The sequence below is a fragment of the Corapipo altera genome, unplaced genomic scaffold, assembly GCF_003945725.1.
Source record: "Corapipo altera isolate COAL_440 unplaced genomic scaffold, ASM394572v1 44, whole genome shotgun sequence".
Taxonomy (NCBI): domain Eukaryota; kingdom Metazoa; phylum Chordata; class Aves; order Passeriformes; family Pipridae; genus Corapipo; species Corapipo altera.
In genome coordinates this window covers 13,473,655-13,492,855 of record NW_020884880.1, presented here as the reverse complement: position 1 = coordinate 13,492,855, position 19,201 = coordinate 13,473,655, and the positions used below count along the sequence as shown (strand labels likewise).

Genomic DNA, 19,201 nt, shown 5'->3' with positions numbered 1-19,201 from the left:
AGAATTTCTATGAGTCTCTCATGATCTCCTGATCCTTTCCTCTTTCTTTGGGGCACTCTGATCTAGATTATTGGGGAATTGAGGTGGAGTCAGTGCAGCTTCACACAGCAGAAAAATATTACTACAGATACTCCATGACTTTTGACAGCAAACTTAATGCTGAAAAGAGCTCCTAGACTTCTTTTGCTTTTGACTACAGCACAGATCCTCTGGCACACAGCACACTGCTGGAGAAGAATTACCTTCCCAAAGGAACTTCTGCCTGCCTTTGCAGTGGCTGTTCTTAGTATGCCTGTACATGATGTGTACTTGCCATTTTTCTTCCTTGCCATACACAAAGCCAAATATTTAACCAATTGCTCTGTCAAGATAAGACAAATTTTTAACAATTAAACATGTGCTCAACAACTGAGCCTCATTTAAAAAATGAGATCTCCATCTCTTCTAACATTCATTTTTCTTCTTCAATTTAATAAAAAGTGTAACACCACTGACACACTTCATATTGTTTTTTTCTAAAAGCTACAAGCAATGTTTAAACACCCAAAAAGAAGGTGAGAAGGAAGGAGAGGAATAGCTACACGACAATCTTGTAAGAAGAAACTGAGAAATCTGACTTGACACACAGGTCACAGCAGGTGACACGTGATTTACTGATGATAAGAAAGGGCCCACCTAGTACTTCCTACAGTCAGCAATAACACCCTATGGGAAACACCTTGTCTCTGGAGAACTGGGCTGTCTGATAAAGATATCCTCAGAACAGTTGTGTTATTTACTAAATTAATTCTTCTGTGTTGATCTTGATCAATATTACCAGAAGCAAGGTGTGTGACACTCGCGCGTTCTTCTGAATTTAAAAAACCTTAAAAGGCTCCTTACCTTATCAAACACATCAGCCTGTGTTGTCAAGTTTCATCAGCAAACTTTAAAGTGTGTTAATGTTATGGGAACATTATTGCAAACATCAGTTTCCTTCTGCTAGGATACACTCACCCTCCAGCTCTGGGATTTGGACTATCGCTGAGTAAAACAGGGTGATGAAATTATTATTGCTGAATTCTGCATGATTCATTGCTGGTAATAACCACCTCCAAATGCAAAATTCCAATTTACATTCTCATAATCAAAGGTCAGAAAAAGAAAGCAAGAATGGGTTATTATTCATAGCAGTTAAAACTACATATTTACACTAGATACTGTATATAATTCTTAGATGAACTGTGACTACACCTGTAAAAAATGTGATATATACAGAATTACATATTTATAGCTTCTTGTATAAATCCTGCTGCATTTCCCTGCAACAAAAGCTTTTTTGTGCAATATTGATGTGCCATTCCCTAACACACAATTCTCCAAATATTTAATCTCATAAGAATCTCCTCCTTTTCTAGAAAACAGTGACAACAGACTGGCTCCCCAGCATGGGAACACCTTCTGCCAGCATTCAATGTTGCAAGTGAGGCCAATCCAGCCACTGCTGCCTTTTAGCCAAAGGTATGTATATAAACAAAGTAACTTAAAAAAAAATAGATTATTATTTGTCTAAAACACCAGGTTTAAGACTTACCTGTGCACCATAATAGCCAAATTATTATAATTTGACACACGTAAAACTCTGTGGGCATGGGGATGCAAGAGGACTCAGTATAAGACTCACTGATGTAAAATACTCCTGCCTACAATTGCTGGGTATTTGGCATAACTAAGCCTCCTTAGAACCATCAAACAGAAGGCAAGAACTCACTCATCAATAGAACGGATATCCAAAAAGGTCATCAGCATGACAGCATGAAAGACTGTTTGCCTGATCCTTCACATATGTCTTTGAGACAAGCAGATCCATAAGAAGAATAAGACTTTTGATTTACAGAGTACCAATATAAGCTAATGGAGTATTTTGGCATTTTTCCATTTTGAATTTTTATTATTTTTAATAAGAATGGTGAGTTCTTTATAATCATCAAATACAAAAGACTTCAGCTTTAATGTAGACAAGAACACCCTGGTCAGCAGAAGCTTGGCATGAGGAACAGAAATAAAAAGAACTCTTACTGCCCTTTTAAAAATCAAAAGTAGCACCTTATCAGCATAATGACAGCATTATTTAAATAGCTTTCATGTGCCATTTTCACAACACTATTTCTATTAAATCATTGAGAATAAACATCTATAAAAATCATTTACTAATCTTTTTTCCCAATTAGAATTTCTCTGAATCTCTGTACGATAGTAATTTCATTTCTTCTCACTGGCTTGCATCTTAATTAAAATCAGTCTATGTTGATTTTCATTTTTATAGTATATCTGCCTATTTCACATCATAGCACCTTCATGACCCCCAGAGAGTCATGAGCTTTTAATATTTTATTTTGACCTTGTTAAGTAACTGGAACTATCAAAGATTTTTCTTCTTCTCTTGGTAAGCTTTTTCAATCCTTCTCAAAATGTAGAGTGTATGTGAAAATACATAATTGAGAACTATGTTTCCTTTAAACAACATATGTTCATTTATTAAAAAAAAAATTTTGTTGCCTTTCAAGTTATTACAAGTATTAATTTATGAACCATAAACTTCAATATTAATTAAATGAGGATCACTGTGCAAATGATACTTGAAGGGCTTTTTCCCTGAGCTTCAAGACAGAAAAAGTTTTTGATTTTCAATTAAAAAAAATCATCAATAATTGGTGATTTTAAAAGACTTAAAGCAGACTTCTACACAGGTATCTGAGTTTACAAAAACAAGAGGTTGGGGAGAAGCAGCTATCTTTTATTAGAGCAGTAGACACAGCTGAAAAGTAAAAGTACCTCGACAAAACACACAAGCCCTTCTCCAGGCCCCCAGCAGAAAGCTTGCCTATGTGTTTCAACTCCATCACCTGGTCTAATGACAGGTATTACTGAAAATGCTTACAGCACAGGAAGAAGCGTCAATGCAGATGGGAACAAGAAAGGTGCTGAAATATCCCTTCAGCCTAACACCTGCAAATTTGTCTTTGGATCTCACAGAAAAAAACCAAAATACTGGGTACACTGGCACATATATTTACATAATTTGCCTTGGGTCTGGGTCTTCATCCAAGGTCTTGCAGTGTTACCACTCCTGCAGACAGGCTCAGACTCATGTAAAGGTTTTGGCACATTCTCAGTCCTGCTGTCAGAGAAAGCCTGATTACACACTATCATTTAGCAAACTTGTTTTTTCATTCACCTTCAGTGTGGACCCTTACCTGATAAATAGCCCAAGCTATCTAACCTATCCACCTGTTACAGGGAGGGTATCTGGCACAAGACTTTTCAAGCAGAACTGAAGCTTTAAAGGCAGCTGGAATTACAGCCCCTTTGAACTACTGTTGGACGGTGCGAAGGCCAAGATGTTCAATGTTTAGGAATACCACTGCACTGAGCCTAGCTGGGCTAGGATTTATTGCTTCTTCGAGAAGCAGAGCAGGCACAGCCACAAAGGTCTCCACTCAAGCTTCTATTTACATTCCAGAAAGTCGAGTCTCAAGTTCATCAATCGTGTACAATCAGTATTTGGCTACCGGGTGGAGGAAACTGAAGGCAGCTGGCGACTAAGTGGGAGAGGTGAATTGTTTGCCAGGAAAAAAGCTGAAAAGTTTCAACAACAACAACAACAACAAAGTTTTAAAGAAGAAAGATCAGAATGAGTGAGAATAAAAGTCAATACTAAGTTGGGGAACAGCAAGGGAATGTCTATTTTAAGGAGACCACAGCATGAAAGAAAGCACAGAAACATGCACAGTTCTCTTTAGAGGATAGGGCAGAAAGAAAAGATGCTGCTTGTGATTAAATCAGCACTCCATCTAGGGAGAAGAACAAAATTTAGGAATTTGCAAGGAATACAGCTAATAGATCACCTGGGCATGCACTAAAAAAGAGATTACAGGAAAGTGGAATTCCCAATGAAAGTAATTATAATTTCAGCTTTTCATATGGTGTGCAGATTTACCCAAGGTCCAAAGAAGAATACTTAACTTATTGCTTATCAAGCCCACCTTCTTCCCCCAGCATTTTATGCCTCTTTCTACCCCAGCCACCTTCAAACACAACTGTTGATAGTCAGAGCAGCTTAAGTTCTGCTACCAAAAGCAGAGAGCTGTATATGAAGAAATACAATACAAATACCCGTGGCTCCCCTGTAGATTTTGTTACCAGTGAGTGCTAGCTTACTGAAAAAAGTCCTTCGTAGGCTTCTCTCAGATGGAGCCTATGACAAGTAGCTAATACTATCGAACTGCTATAATTAGCAGCCTCACAGTGGTTGTTGAGACAAGTATACAGACCGCAGGCACAAGCTCTGAAGAAGGGACTGATCCTCCAGCTGTGAAATCAAAAGAGCAACAGACTCTTAAGTACAAATACTTGCTTTACCATTAGTTGATAGCTGAAGTCATAGCTCTCCATGCATGCTAGCTCGCAATCCATACAAAAGCTATAGCTAACCCCCTTGTCATGCCACTTATGTGCTTATAAATGACCACTCCAGAACAGAACCAAATTCTGGTTTTTAATGCAGACAGAAGTTCAAGTGAAGACCATAAATCCCATTTGAACATTTACAGAAACATAAGCAGGCAAGCAGAATAGCCACACCATAAAATTATTGGGAAGCTTTCTCACATTAAATATCTTTTAACTGTTTTTTTCCTATTGACATGAACTAGTAAGTATTGAAGCAGAAACCTTACTTCAGAAATGATCTGTGCTCACCTGTAAAGAATATTAGAGACAGCCACTGCCTAAGGAAGAAGAACTATCTGTATTTTAAGAAAGGTTGGTCAGAGATAGAAGAAATCATCCCTTTAAAAAAGTGAATGAAAATTCCCATCTGCCACTCAACTCTAATTTTCACTACTCGCACTCAGACAATAAAACTTTCTATTTCTTTTAAGACAGAGTCTAGCTAGCCCTTATCTTTCCATATAGGCAACAGAAGCTGACCCAATGCTTGATGAGACTAGAAGGAATCTGGAGGTGCTCTGCACTATACTGTGTTTAGATGGGCCAGAACCTGGCTAGCAACCAATTCAACTTGTACTTATGCATACACAAGTCAGCTATTAACCCCAGAAGTTCTTAAAACACCTACAATTTCTCAAGTACCATGTCCTAGTGCTGAAACCTAATCATATATTTGGATGTTATAGACACTAATTTAAGGATACAAACAACACGTACCTTCAGTTGCTACCTCAAAAAAACAGCAAACTCTAACAGTGGTCTCAAACTTGAATTATTTATATGGTCTCAAGATAAATAGGTCAATTACTTGTCAGAATCTTTGTATATGGCCATGTTTTTAAAAAAAAAAGACTTTTTTTCTGAAGCTAAAAATGCATTTGCAAATATGGTAATCATTTCTAGATTATTTCAAGATCTGAAAGGATTATATGAGCTATGCTTTAATTTGGCTTCAGAAGTTCCCTATGAGATGGACAAACTCTGAAGTGCTCTTCAAGATTGCAATACATAACAGAGTTTGATCAAGGCCAAGCATCAAGCCAGTGGTAGAAGTGAGTTCTGCAGCGTGGTATTCTTCTATCAGCCTCAAACTTCACTTCCTTTTTCTACTAGCAGAATATATTGTGGTAGTATAACCTTCCCTCTTCTGTGGAATAGGAATAATTGTACTATTTGTAAATTTTCATATTGGCAAGTTAAACATACATATAAATTCTACTAAATTAAACTTGAAAGCAAGACTGTTTGGTTAGATCATGTAAATAGAATGCTGTAAGACTTGCTGAGTTCTGAGAACTGAAACCACAGCCAGCCAAAATACAGCTGCACACAGTCAGATATGGTGTGTCTGCTAATATTGGAAACTTTATCATGCAGCAGCAAATTTAACTTCCGATTAGTATATTCACAGAAGAAATATAGGCTGAATGTAATGGAACAACAACAACAAAAAAAAACACTTCAAGGTCATAAGTTAAGAAAGCCAAGGGTACTCAGTTATTTTATGGAGTACTTGACAATATTTGTTACTTGTTACTACCACGGCATCTAAGAGCCCCAAGCATGAGCCGAGGCTCAGCTATGCTCATCCTTGTAAAAATACAAAACAAAAGATAAACCATAAATTGTTGTAGGCCATAGCTAAGGGTTCATACAAAAGCAGGGTCCTGTCAAGTGTCAAACGCCCTGACTTTTAATGATGTACATCTAAAGCCCAGAGCTTGGTTCCTTTGCTTTGATGTTAAGTTGGTGCTAGATTTACCTGCTGAACAGCAGGCCACCTGGAGTTGGATGACTTCAACTGCTCAGACCAAGGACGTGCCTGAACTCCCACTCTTCCTCGCACTTCAGGCATTTAAACCAAGAGTGGAAGGGAGACACATCTGTCAATTCATGAGACAGATTTTTGAGCCTAGATTCAGTAAAGCCAGAGGGATTCAGAGATATGCACCCAGCATCCTTCCTCAGACACTGGAACAGTATGCAAGAAAGACCCTGAGATTCATGGAACAAGAAAGATACACACTTGCCCCAAGCTGGGGACACCCTTCCGCACCTTAATGGTTAAAGTATCAAGCAAGAGAGTCCCAGGTTCCAGTGTGGGTTTTTAAAGTTGTTTCTAGTTTTATGACATAACTTAGATGTAAAAATATAGAAATGATGCATAAAATCAAATCACATTGCCCAAATGAGTACCTTAACTAAGAAGCTATGAAGTTGGCTTGACTCTTGCTTATTTTCATTCTAGTCTTGCAACTCTTGCATTGTGAATGTGAACACAAGGCAGAATTTCTCGTGCCAACTTCTTTCAGGTACTTTCTAGTTAAGACGATTAGGACTTGCAGTGTTTGTGTTTTCTGTTAAAAGTGTTGGAATAAATATTTATTTTTAGGACCTAGTTCTTTCTTTGGATCTGACTGTAAGTGTTGCAGGCTGGAACAGTGACATAGAATATGTTGTGCAAGTTACATACATCATCTTTAAAAAAACATAGCTGCCTTTTAGATTTATTTATATTTTTCTAGAGTTGTATTGATAGTCAAAGGAGCTTGTCTGCTTTTCACAGCACATATTGCTATGTTTAAGAAGCGCTCTTACAAATTCTCAATCTGGCACCTCAAATAAAACACTGAGTCACAAGTCCCTTGAACCCCAAAGTTGTTCATGCTTCTATTTACTTCTTCAGCCCACTAAAATGCCAGGATGGTATTCTCAGCCAGTTTCCCATAAGTTAAGTATTAACAGCTTGTGAGCTAAGCAGCAGGCAGCGGTACTGTTACATCACTGCTTTCAATTTCAGGCTGCCTTGCTTAAAAATGCACCCTAACTTTCTGCCTTCCTGCGGGTCTGCAGCGGAGCCAGCTCTCCCGGGCAGCGGGGCAGCGAGCCGTACCGCACCGCCGCTCAACCCAGCACCCCCAAAACCCCAGAGCAGGCACAGGCTCCGCACACCCGCGGCACGGCCTCCGCGGCGGAAACCCTGGGGCGGTCCGTCACCTGGAGCATTTTTTTATCCGTATTGGGAATTTAATTGTTCCCAGTCTTGCAGAAGTACTCAAAACACGAGGTGTGCCACGACGCCCAGCAACGGGCACGTCTGGCACCCCCCCCCCGCCCGCCCTCGAGCACCGCGATGAGCTGGGGCGCGATACGGGGCCGGTCCCGCCCCGCGGGGAGCACGGCAGGGGATGCCCGTCAGCAGGGCGCGGTGGTCTTTGAACACCCTCGCCCGCCCAAAAGCCGAGGCGGGAGCTCGCGGTAACGTGCCGGCTGCGGAGGCACCGGGGACGCGGGCGCGCCCCTGCCCGAGCCAGGAGGTATGCAGCTCCCCTGGAGAGGGAGCAGGGCTTCCCTCTCCCTCGACCCACACAAAGACACGGCAGGGCGGCGGGGAGGCGAGCCGGGCCCCGCCGTGCCTCCCCTGGCCGGGCTTCCCCCCCTCGGCGCCGCCTGAGGGACACCCGACCCCGGGCAGGGCATCGCCGCCCCCCGGGGGACCGCCCGCCCGGGGCTCGGGGCGCACCGCGGCTGCCGCCGCGGGGCCGGGGGCGCTCGGGGCGGGCGGGACGGCGAGGCGCTCTGCACACAGGTAGCTCCCTGCTAAAATGGAGGGAGCGGGGAAATGCGGCGCTCGCCGGAGAAACTTACCGGAGGAAACCGACGAGCCGGACAAACTGGAGTTGCTGGATGCGGCCATGGTCCCTCCTCCTCGCCCCTTAGCTGCGAGCCCCGCGTCGGCGCCCGCTGCTGTCCGGCCGCCGCTGCCGCCTGCCCATCGCAAAGTGCCGGAGCCGCGCAGCGCCGCCGCCGCAGCCCGCGCTCGGCCCCCCGCGCCGCCGGGGAGCAGGAGGCGGCCGTGACCCGCTCTCCGGGGCTGGGCGAAGCCGTTCAGCAGGTCACGGAAAGGGCCCCGCGGCGCTTCCAGCGCCTCTCTCCGCCCTGGGGAGCAGGGCTTACCTTGTGACGGGGACGGCAGAGCCGCCCTGCCAGCGCCTTCCCTCGCCTCCTCCCTTCCCTTCCCGTCCCTTCCCTTCCCCGCCTCCTCGCGGGCAGCGCTGACAGCCCGCCGGGGGGACCCGCCGCAGCTCCCCTCACGCACACAAAGGAAGCGGCGGCGCTGCCGGCCGGGCTGCCGGCCCCGGCTGAGCGGGCGGGGTGGGTCCCGGCCGGGCGAGCCCCGGCGGCGCGGCAGCCCCGCGGAGCGGCGGCCAAGCCCCTTCCCGGCCGCCGCCGCCGCCTGGCACGGGGCTGGCGGCGAGCGCGGCTCCTGCCATGTGCCGGCGCCCGTCCCGGCGGGGCGGCAGCGCCTGTTGAACGCCTCGGCCTGGCGCCCCCTCACCCGTGCCGCAGTGTGGGCTCCGCGCCCCGCCGCCCTTTGTCCGCCTCCTTCCCCCGCGGGCTGCCCTCTGTTCCCGCGGCTCTCCCCCTCCCGCCTGGCACGCTCCCACTCTCACTTTTTTTCCTTTTTATTCTATTTTTTTTTTTCCTCCCTCCTGGCATCCGTTTTGTTAAAAAAAAAACACAGAAATCCGGCCGACACCAACACCGGATTTTCCCTGCCAGGTGCACGGCGGGTGCTGCCGGGTCCCGGCCCGGCCACAATTAAGATCTATCCCCCCACCTCCTCCCGGAGCACTCCCGGTCCCTGCGGCTCTGGGGGCGTACGGGGGGCGGCTGCCAGGCATCCAACGGGGCTATGATGGGTCTGTGGCCAGCCAGGTTGGGCCGCTGCCCTGTGTTTTAGTGTGCAAGTGGGAAAGGGGAAGAGCCAAGAAAGCATCGCTTGGAGGCTTCCTCCTGCCCTTCTTGTTCCCTTTGCAGTGCTTTATCGCCAGCCAAAGCTTCCATCTCAATTTATAAAACGAGGCTGGGAAGACGACAGGAAGGTGGGCACCCGAGTGGCATGGCACAGTCTCGCTGGCACGGGATCTGTAAGAAGCTTACAACCTATTTGCCATGACGCTGATTTATGAAAGCCTTCCATGTTTCGTAACAGGGAGTCTGTAAGACAAAGTTACTTCGGGAGCGAGGAAGCCCATTAAAGTTCCTTTGGCAATCTAAGCCTTACCCACCCGGCTACACCGTGTCTCAGACGAGCGTGCAAACCGCCCGCTCGCTCTGTAACCCGCGCCCAGCCGCTTTCCTTTCCTCCCGCAACCAAAATCCAGTCCAGGCTCCCTAGACCCTGTAGTCGGTTCCCATTTTTATCTCGGGAAAACAGGTCCCGAGACCCCCTCTAGCGGCGGAGACACCAGCGGCAGCGATCCCCGTTGCCGCGGCAGCGGGGCGCCGGGTCCCGCACCGCCCGTGCGGTTCCTGACGGGAGCGGTGGGAACGCGGCTGCAGCCAGCTTGCTTTTCCAGGTTTTATTTTGTAATGACGTCTTGCTCCGTGCGAGAAGTAACGAGCTTTAAACCAACTCCTATTAATCTGTAAATTGCCACTTACAGACATAAAAACAGCACAGGCGTGTCACTGCTTTTTGGTCTTTGGCCAAATATTTCGTGTCATGTATTTTAAAGATTGAATGTTGAGGACAAACTGAAAAAGGCAGATAGGTCATAAAAACAGGTTGATGCTTGGGATGTAGGAAAATACTGTAATAATACAGTAAACATCAAGATTGTACTAGTAAGTTGTTCACTCAGTGTTTGTGTTGTTTTGAATAGTTGAATAGTATTCGCTTGTCTCCTACGTGGTCGTTTTTCCTGCTCCTCCTGCTATATCTTTCTTTCTAGTATTTGCCTCCTTGTAGTCTGTTATGTCTTCATTTTCCCCTCCCTAGTGTAGCTCTGTCTAGCCCTCGTGTCTCTCCAGCAACTGTCAGAAATGTGTCCCATGCAACTGGTAAAATATGATGGTGTTAACAAAACCTGCAGAATCTGCAGGGAAAGGGGCAAATAACCTAAAAGAGAGAAAACTTCCTCACTCTGCTGAGACTTTGCAGATAGAAAGAATTTTCATAATTAATTTTAAATTTTCTTTCCAACCATAAAACTGGATAAATCAAGAGAGGAATTTCTTCAAAGAGTAACTAATCCAGGTATTCCAATAATTGCAAATGGAGTATTTTTTGTCCAAAGCCAGTGAGTCTGTACATGTCTGGTTATGAATGTGTATACCTTTGAAGGACAGGCAACTGTTGATAATCTTTGTGGTAACTGCAGGTACAAGGTTGTGTAACCTCAATTTCTACAACATTGAAAGGTAAATTAATAAATTTAAGTGAAATGTACAGTAGATTAAAATAAACTTGCGCATTTCAAGACAGGATGGCCTTTTTCTTGTTAGGAGCAAAGAACATAAACCCCATGAAATTAGAGGGGAAATTACTAGATCAAAGGGGAAGCAAATTTAAAGGACGCAAAAGTAGCCTTGTTATGTGTAAAAAGTGCAAAGTAAAGAGATTCCAATATAATCTCAGTTCTATTTTGCAGAAAATGTGAGCAGATTCTGTCCTAGTGTAATTTGTGCAGAGCCCAAATTCATCCATTACTAGTGGTACAAATACTCAGATATCAAGAATAAACTTTAAATTGTAAACTAGATACTGTGATGTAAACTGTTCCTGGGCTTTTCACAAGTGTATGCTTCATATAAATCTGATAAAAACGGTCCACTTTACTCTCCCTATAGAAATAAATGTAACCTGCTTCCATAGTATCTGCACTTTGATGAGAAGTCCCAGCTTCCAAAAGTTTTGAGGAACTCAGAAAAATATTTCTAAGGAAATACCAGAAAATACATAAAAGGTTATTTCTGTGCGCTAATAGTCCACTCTCATATTTCTGCATGGTAGAATTCCTGTTCAAGCTAGAATTTACACACATTTTATTCTCCAATAACCAAAAATTAGTAAATACCATGGAATTACAGCAAACAATAAATGTTGCAGCCCAAGAACTATTGAACCCAACACAAAAATACGTAAAATTGCGTTTGGAAGTAACTTTCTTTCACAGTGTAATTCTGAACCTGTTGACATGTGGGTACATGCACAATTTCATTGTCGCACAAATTCTGATGGAACAATGTATTTTGGTGAAATTGTGAGTCTAAGCAGGATGATGACCTGCATTTGGAGAGCCATCAGTGCAAAACATAGTGACTTTGACAGCTGAGGACATGACTGTGCTGCTTTTGCATTATGGAGCGGCCTCTGGTGTGGCCTTGGTTCCCCAGATGACTGGTATATACTGGTTTGTGTCCTTATTTCAAAACAAAGCCTCCGTAGATTATTAGGTAGGCCACCTGCTTGCTTCTTGGTCATTAGTATCATAGCTAACTTGTAATAACTTTGTGAAGGCAAATCCCAGCTGATATATAATTTTTAATGTTACCATGTGATAAAAGCAAGCAGGAAGTCACCCTTCCCCCAGACAGCAGGATGAAAACCTAGAAATAACAAATAAAGGAAAGTGGGCAGAACTATGCTTCTTTCCTTCAAAAAGCCATATTTTCCCCTATTGACCGAATGGATTATTGCATAGCTAAGTATCAAGGAATTTAACATCCTGGTTTCCTCTCATTCAACTGTAGACATAGTAGGCACTTTCACAGGGGAGGCAAAGGCCTCTGCTTAGAACTTCTTTTATTTTATTGACTTGGCAGAATGCTTCCTGCTGCAAAAAAAGAGATCTAAAATACAAGTATAGATAGAAAAAAAAAAGGTCACTAGATGGGGCCTGCAGCAACATGAATCTCTGTATCAGCCTGGCTTACTCCATCTGAAAAAAATTAATCTGAGGCAGACAATAATTTATGTCACTATCTTTCAGCTGTTGAAATCTCTATTATACAGGAGCCATTTCGTAAGAGCCCTCCTATAAGAATCTGGCCTGAAACCAGCATGTCTTGAGTCTCTTCAGCCTTAAGCCCTCTCCATCCAATACACTTCGTGTTGATTTCCAGCAGCCAAGCCTCTGTAGGTGGCTGCAGTACAATCCTTAAGGCCCTTCTGGTTTTATAGCATCTCAGATTATGTTTATGGAATCTGGCATAATCCACTGTATCTGACTGCTGGGTTATTACAGCAGAGGAGTAATGGCTTACTATATGCCATAAACTTTTGCCTGACAGGGAGGACAGGAGTTTGAATCCTAGTTAACGAATTTATTTCAGGATGAAAACTGGCAGTTGTTATTTCAGTGTGAGTGTAGATAACTTGGCAAAAATGTTGGGATTTAATTAATTATGTAAATGAGAGGAAAGTAAAGATGTTTGGCCCACTGCTCTGATTATGTAATAGGTATAGAAATATAAATGGTATGTGCAAGACAGCAAGACATATGACACAAAGATTTAGTGTGCAAAGACCTAAAATGCTAATCCTTCCTTTGATGTTTATGTTGCTTAGCTGGAAAGGGAGGAAATGCATTTATCATTCTTTGATGTTGTGAAAGGGAAAGACCTTTATAAGCAATATATAATCCATATTTATATACTCTCCACAGTACTTGGAAACTTTACTCAATATAAGCAGAAGCTATAATAAGAAAAAATAAACCAAAATATCAATAAATAGCAGATGCACACTGTATTTGGGTATGAATAAATAATGTGAGTCATAATGGTTGCAACAGCAGGTGGTGATGTAGTTCAAGACTCTCTGTGATTTCTCACTTTTTTCCTTGTACTCCAGAGGAAGGTTTTGAGACCCTTAATGCCTGGTGCAATTTTTAGCTCTGCGCCTTCAATTGGTGAACAAACTAAAGGCATCTATTGAATTTTATTATCTCTTTAAAAAACATGCAGCAAATGGGGTGGTCATCACTTCAGAGTGCTAAACCTGCTGCTATGACTAATTTATGAACATCCATCCTATTTGTCCTTTCCTCTTTCTTCCTGTCTCATGCATCCTGGTTTAATTAAATCTCAGACTGAGAGTTCACTGAGGCAGAGAATTTCCTTGTTATGTTGTTTTCAAAGTTTTTTATACAGTGGATCTCTAATCTGTAATTGGAAGCTGATAAAAATTTTAAAATTACCAGTCAACTGCCATTAGACCTGATTATAAAAATAAAAATTGTACAGAAACATTTCTAGTGAAATTGAACTTCAGTGTGCTTTTCCTTTCTTAGTAATAATCACTAATTTTCAAATCTTTTGCCTTAGAGAACAGAATTTAAAAGTCCAAACTATTTGCAGTATAGTTCTCCTTTACATCATGATCAAACTCTTACTTTGGAACATGACAGCATTTCATTTGAATTTTTCCAGAAATTGAACACAAGATACTGAATGTTTAAACATATATTTAATTATTTTTACTGAACCATAAACACTCATAATTTTGAACATTGAAACCCTTTGTTAGTCCAGGCAACAAGTATCAAACAAGACCTACATATCTAGGAAAAGAGGAGGTTTCTCCGTGTTTCTGTACTGTCTTTCTCTGAATGGAACAGATCCCATTTTAGTGTGAAGGTCATGTTTGTATAAAAGCTACTCTCAACCTCTTTTCTATAATTATTGGAAACAATTGCACTACCACAGAATTTGATGTAGGTGAGGAAGTGAAAAAAACAAGGACGGAAACAATTTTGAAGAACTTAACAACAATAATCACTACCCCGAGTATTCTAATTCTTATGTTACTGTATATTAACAAACTCAATATGAAATATAGGCCTACTGGGCCTAAACTGAGCTTTTCTTATAGAATTGTTTTAAGTAGATTGTACTTAAAAAAGAAGCTCCATAACGTACAATGCATAGCTTTTATTAACCTTTGGCCTTTTATCTAGACTGACATTTAAATAAATTCTTTTCCTTATAGTTCAACATCTCTTCTTTCTTGAACCTACAGTAAAGTCATCCTGTTGAATTCAAGCTTCCCAATTACCATGACAAAGCAGTGATATCAAAGCCTCAGCTTTACTCTTTCATTAAAAAGGAAGAAAGAGTGGGGCTCAGACTAGAACTGCTTTAACTCTCCCGTCATTTTTCTTCCTTGTATGTGAATTATATGCCAACCTATGAAGATTTAATTAATGAATTTATCTACTATTCCAGCATTCTTACTGTTTTGTGGTACTGACATTTTGGCTGATGGATTTGAGAACTGTTCAGTGCAAAAATGTATTCATATACTCAAAATTCACAAATAGTTGTGGAGCTGCATGATTTGTTATCTAAGTTGTGTGTTATGAGCCTTTAGAAATTAAACTGGCAGTTGTTCAAAATAAGTTTTATTTCAGCTACAGAAGTGAAAATTGTGTTCATTAGGCTCTTGCAAAAACAAAGCTTTGCTCATTTATTTGTCAAAAGTAAATTAGTCAAAATATCTATTTAGCAGTGTTTTACTTCAGATGTTCATGAATTATTTATCTCAATATTTTCCCTGTTTAACTGTGTTACTAGATTCTCTTAATTAGCTACAAATATCTTAAATTATAGAAGGGCAGCTACTAGAGGAGAATTCCCATATTAATATGGTTTTTATTTATAAACGTTTACTGCCCCTTTATAAAATACCATCTAAATGTAATTCTGTATACTTTGCAATGTACTAATATAGCCTGGGGAAGCCTCAAGTTTGACTGTTCTATTCTCAGATATGTTTGACTCTGTATTACATAAAATTACAGAAATCTTACAGGCTATAATGTTTTTGGGTCCTTTTTTCTTTATTTATAGACTTGGAAGTCAAATACAGAGATTTTGGATGTTTCATTGGACCAACATACCATTCATCTATGTAACGCAATTTCCAAAAGGCCTACTGACATTAAGCATCCTAGATTCCAGATGAATGCACTGCTCTTCTCTTCTCTACAGTTTTGCCCAGGAGATAAAATCGATATATGGCTCCATGTTTCTCCCTGAATGTTTGGACTGAAACCTTGCCTCTACTGAACGCAGTAATAGTTTTTCTCACTGACTTCAAAGAGGCCAGTGTTTTACCCTTCATTTCCCTGCTGGATACTGCTTTTCCCTTTAAGCTACCACATATCATAAAAAGTGATGTGTTTTGGAAATTATAATGCACCACAGTAAAAATTGTAATGCCACAAGGCACTGTCAATATATATTTTTATGCAGTAGTGGGAGGAGGAAATAAACCAGGAGAGGCATATGTTCCTACTCAAAAACTCAGGGTTTTTGTGGCATTTAAAAATGAAAATGCATCCTTTGAAGCAATAAAACCCCACATACACCTGCCTAGTACTACTCCACTAATGGCAACCACGAGGTAAACACAGGTTTACTAAAATATCTGTTCTTATCGTTTCTCAATCTCAAAGAAGGTTAGAAATGGGATTTTGAGCTCTAAGAGGTTTGTGAGAAAGAAGCAAGTATCAAACAAGTTCTGCAGATCTTAGGTGTTGAACCATTATCCTGAGGAAACCTAGATTTTAGTAAGGTTTTTTTGTAAGATTTTAGCTATCCATGGCATCATTGATTACCTTGCTTATTTAGTTGACTTTTCCCAATCACGTGTCTTCTGCCTGAGATCCTTTGCTGTAGTTCTAAGCATCCAGACCAAATATATATAAGGGATAATATGATGACGTTCTACTAAAAAGATAAAAATAGAACCACCTCTATCCTGCAACCAGCTCTTGTCCAAGTTCCCAGGAAAAGAGGATAAGCTTTGTCTCTCATTCAGAACTGGATGAAGTTATCTTGTATGCAGATTATAGAGTACAGATGAATAGAGAAAGTGAGCAATAGCGACAGAAACTCGCAATTTGGGCTGTTGGCCCCTTTTAATTTCCTAAGTCAGGTCCATTTTAAATATGTGACAGCCCTTACCTTGAAGGGAAGGCCAGATTTTGGTCCTAGTGTCATTAAAACCAAACCTTCACCAAATTCACTATCATCAAAACCTCCCCCTCCAAAACTCCCAGTAGTACTTTGATGAGATCTGTATTTCTAAACCTGTTATTTGTGATTTGGGGGGAAAGATTAAAGATTAAAGCTCAACTTAATAGGTAGTAAAGAAGATGTCTATTCCATAAATAGTTTGAGATGCATATATATATACATATATATATATATATTTATTTTATAGATATATATTTATACATATACATATACTTGTATATATATATGGTCTGTACCTACAAAGATAAAAGCACAACTGAGGGAACATTTTAATGAAATCTAATAAAGAGTATGTCTATACCATAAATAGTTTAATATATAGATATAGATATGTATATATATGGCCTGAACTATAAGTAGAAATTTGCTAAGTAACTATCTTAGACTGCCAATGGAAAAAGCTGACAAAGTAAACGAAGGCAAAATGAAATCTCCAGTTTAAAATCAGCATCAGAGGTAAACAGCCACACCAAGAGAGGAACAAATGTCTCCTGATAGTCAAGTCAGGAGCCTATCTGCAATACCTGTCATAGCTCTTATCTGTTGCATTTTTTCTGGTTGCATTGGTTTGTTTGAGGTTTTTTGAGGAAGAAAAAAAGATTGATTAAGCTAATTCTTTGGCTTACTGTATTTGGTGCATTATTAAATGAATATTGAATAGTAATTTTACGTGTTACATAAAATCAGCTTAAGTGGACAGAAAAACATTGAGAGTACAAATGAGCTCTCATCAGTGACTGAAGATCCTATTGTCTATGACTCAAAATAAAAGTAAACAGAGATGCCTGTACCCAACCTGCCTTTCATTCCACAGGTGTAAAAAGGAAACAAAACCTCAGAAGTCCTGCTCTTATTATTATCCTGACATTTTGAAACATGCAAAAACGTTGTGTGAAATGCAAATTCTAGGGAATTTTATCAGAGGCAAAGGCTTCAAATTATATGATTCTAAAGTTGAACATTGTATTAAAGATAAAATTAGATGAAAGCTATATAAAAGAGTCATCAATAAGTATCTGCGTGCAAATAACTAACACATCATAAGCTTAGCTTAACAGAATGGGGACTGTAAAAGCATTGGGGATGATTTAGTTCAAGTTTGCAAGTTCTTGGCTACAGAGAACATACAGTGCAGGATTTCAAGGCCTGGGTTCTTCCCCAGGGAATGGTGTGAAAAGAAAGTTGAATGTCATTTAGTTAAAATTCTGCTGTGAACACTAATAAAAGGATGACCCTTTCAGGCTCTACAGAGGTCCCATTTAGCAGTGGTTGGTTTATCCAACAGCATTAGGAGCACTGTGCTCTCAAAAAGTTCAGAAAATGAAGGGAAAGATCTCCACCATAGAAACAGCAAAGTATTTTTATGTGTTCAGAAGGAAATGCCTCAGAAGAATGAATAATTAGATGGAATGACTTGCTGAAGACCAACCTCTTATATCAAAGTTCATCCTGAAAAGAAAGTGGAAATGACTGGTACAAGTGTTAAGGATTAAGTTCAAAGCACATCCAGCTTCAAGAATGCCAATAGGCAACTGAGGAAATTTGCCAATGACTAATCAAGATTAACCCTCCACACTCACCAAAGTTAGTAGAATTACGGCCAAACGTGGCACAGGGCAAAGAAAATTCTTCACCAGCCTTTATTTGTCCTGTCGGCTACCTCTGACAGCACTTTAAACACTCAATTAAAAAAATTAATGAATTAAGCAAAATATTTCTTCCTTTACTCCTAGTTGTGAAAAGCAGCCAGTAGGAAGAGCAGTGGAATTTCAGACAACCCTGTGCCATGGATCACCTTGGTTGGAAAAAGACAACAACTGAGAAGAATATGCTTGTGTGTTTGTGAGACACCATCCATATACACATTTGTGAGTGTGTGTGTGTCTATGTGTGTACCACTGCTCACATAAATATAGCCTTGAGAAAGCCAGAAACGTGTCATGACTGCCTGGGTATGAAGCCATTTTTCTCTCTCCACTGATAAAGAAATAATTTTTGTGGTCATTAGAAAGCTGTGCGTAATTTTCTTAAAACATTTTGCCACATCTGGAGCCCTATTTTCCTCTCCATAGGCTGCTTAACTCTTATTAATATCAATGGGGGTTATGCACACATGTGGAGAATGAATTAGATTCTTCATTGTTTCCTTCTGATAAAATTAAATGTTCTTTCCACATGTTAAAATTAGCTCACATACTGTTGTTCTCATGGTATTGGAAATAGAGATCATTAGTCGCTAAATGACTCCTGAATTATTTGGCCTCTTAAAAGACCTTATCCTACTTCTCTTAGAATTAGAAACTAGTTGTCAAAAGCTTCAGTCTGAACTTGGGGGAGGCATCAGTTTTGGTATGATTTTGTGACTATTAATTTCGTCCTTGGGCTATACAGAAACCCTTTCCTCCCAGTATGGTGCATTATACAGACTAGATCTGTGACAGTAGTTTTTTCATACTAATAAATGACTAAACTCTTTTCCAGTCAAATTTTTATCAATCAATTCTTATTTCCTTTTTCCGTGTTTACAAGCATTGGAAGACAAATGTTTCTGTCACAGCCAGTAGCAGGACTGTCTTAACTCATTTTCTTCTGATGCCTGTAAGTGAAAAACGCTAAATGAATTTTCAGTGACACGAATTTGAGATGCAATTTAATACCGTCATTATACAGGGACTCATTATTGTGCATGATTTGGTATATGTAAGATGCAGGGATGGATTTTATACTCTTTGAAGTGTTTTTGTAGGGCAAATGATTATATTTTTAACAGACCTATTAATATTTATCCTTGACATTGCATCCAAGAAATAGCTACAGAGATTATTCCATAGACCTTTTGCCATTTTTAGAATATGGAATACTGATCATTAACATTCAACTC

The 19,201-nt window shown here is 40.8% G+C and overlaps 1 protein-coding gene across 1 annotated transcript in view; it reads right to left on the bottom strand.

Moving 5' to 3' along the window:
- The window catches only part of CHN2 (chimerin 2), a 162,141-nt gene extending 153,546 nt beyond the window's left edge, over positions 1-8,595 (bottom strand). The window contains exon 1 of the mRNA XM_027639212.1: positions 8,140-8,595. Coding sequence (XP_027495013.1) covers positions 8,140-8,188 — 49 coding nt within the window. The 5' untranslated portion in view covers positions 8,189-8,595. The remainder of the gene's footprint in view (positions 1-8,139) is intronic.
- Between the last annotated feature and the right edge of the window lie 10,606 nt (positions 8,596-19,201).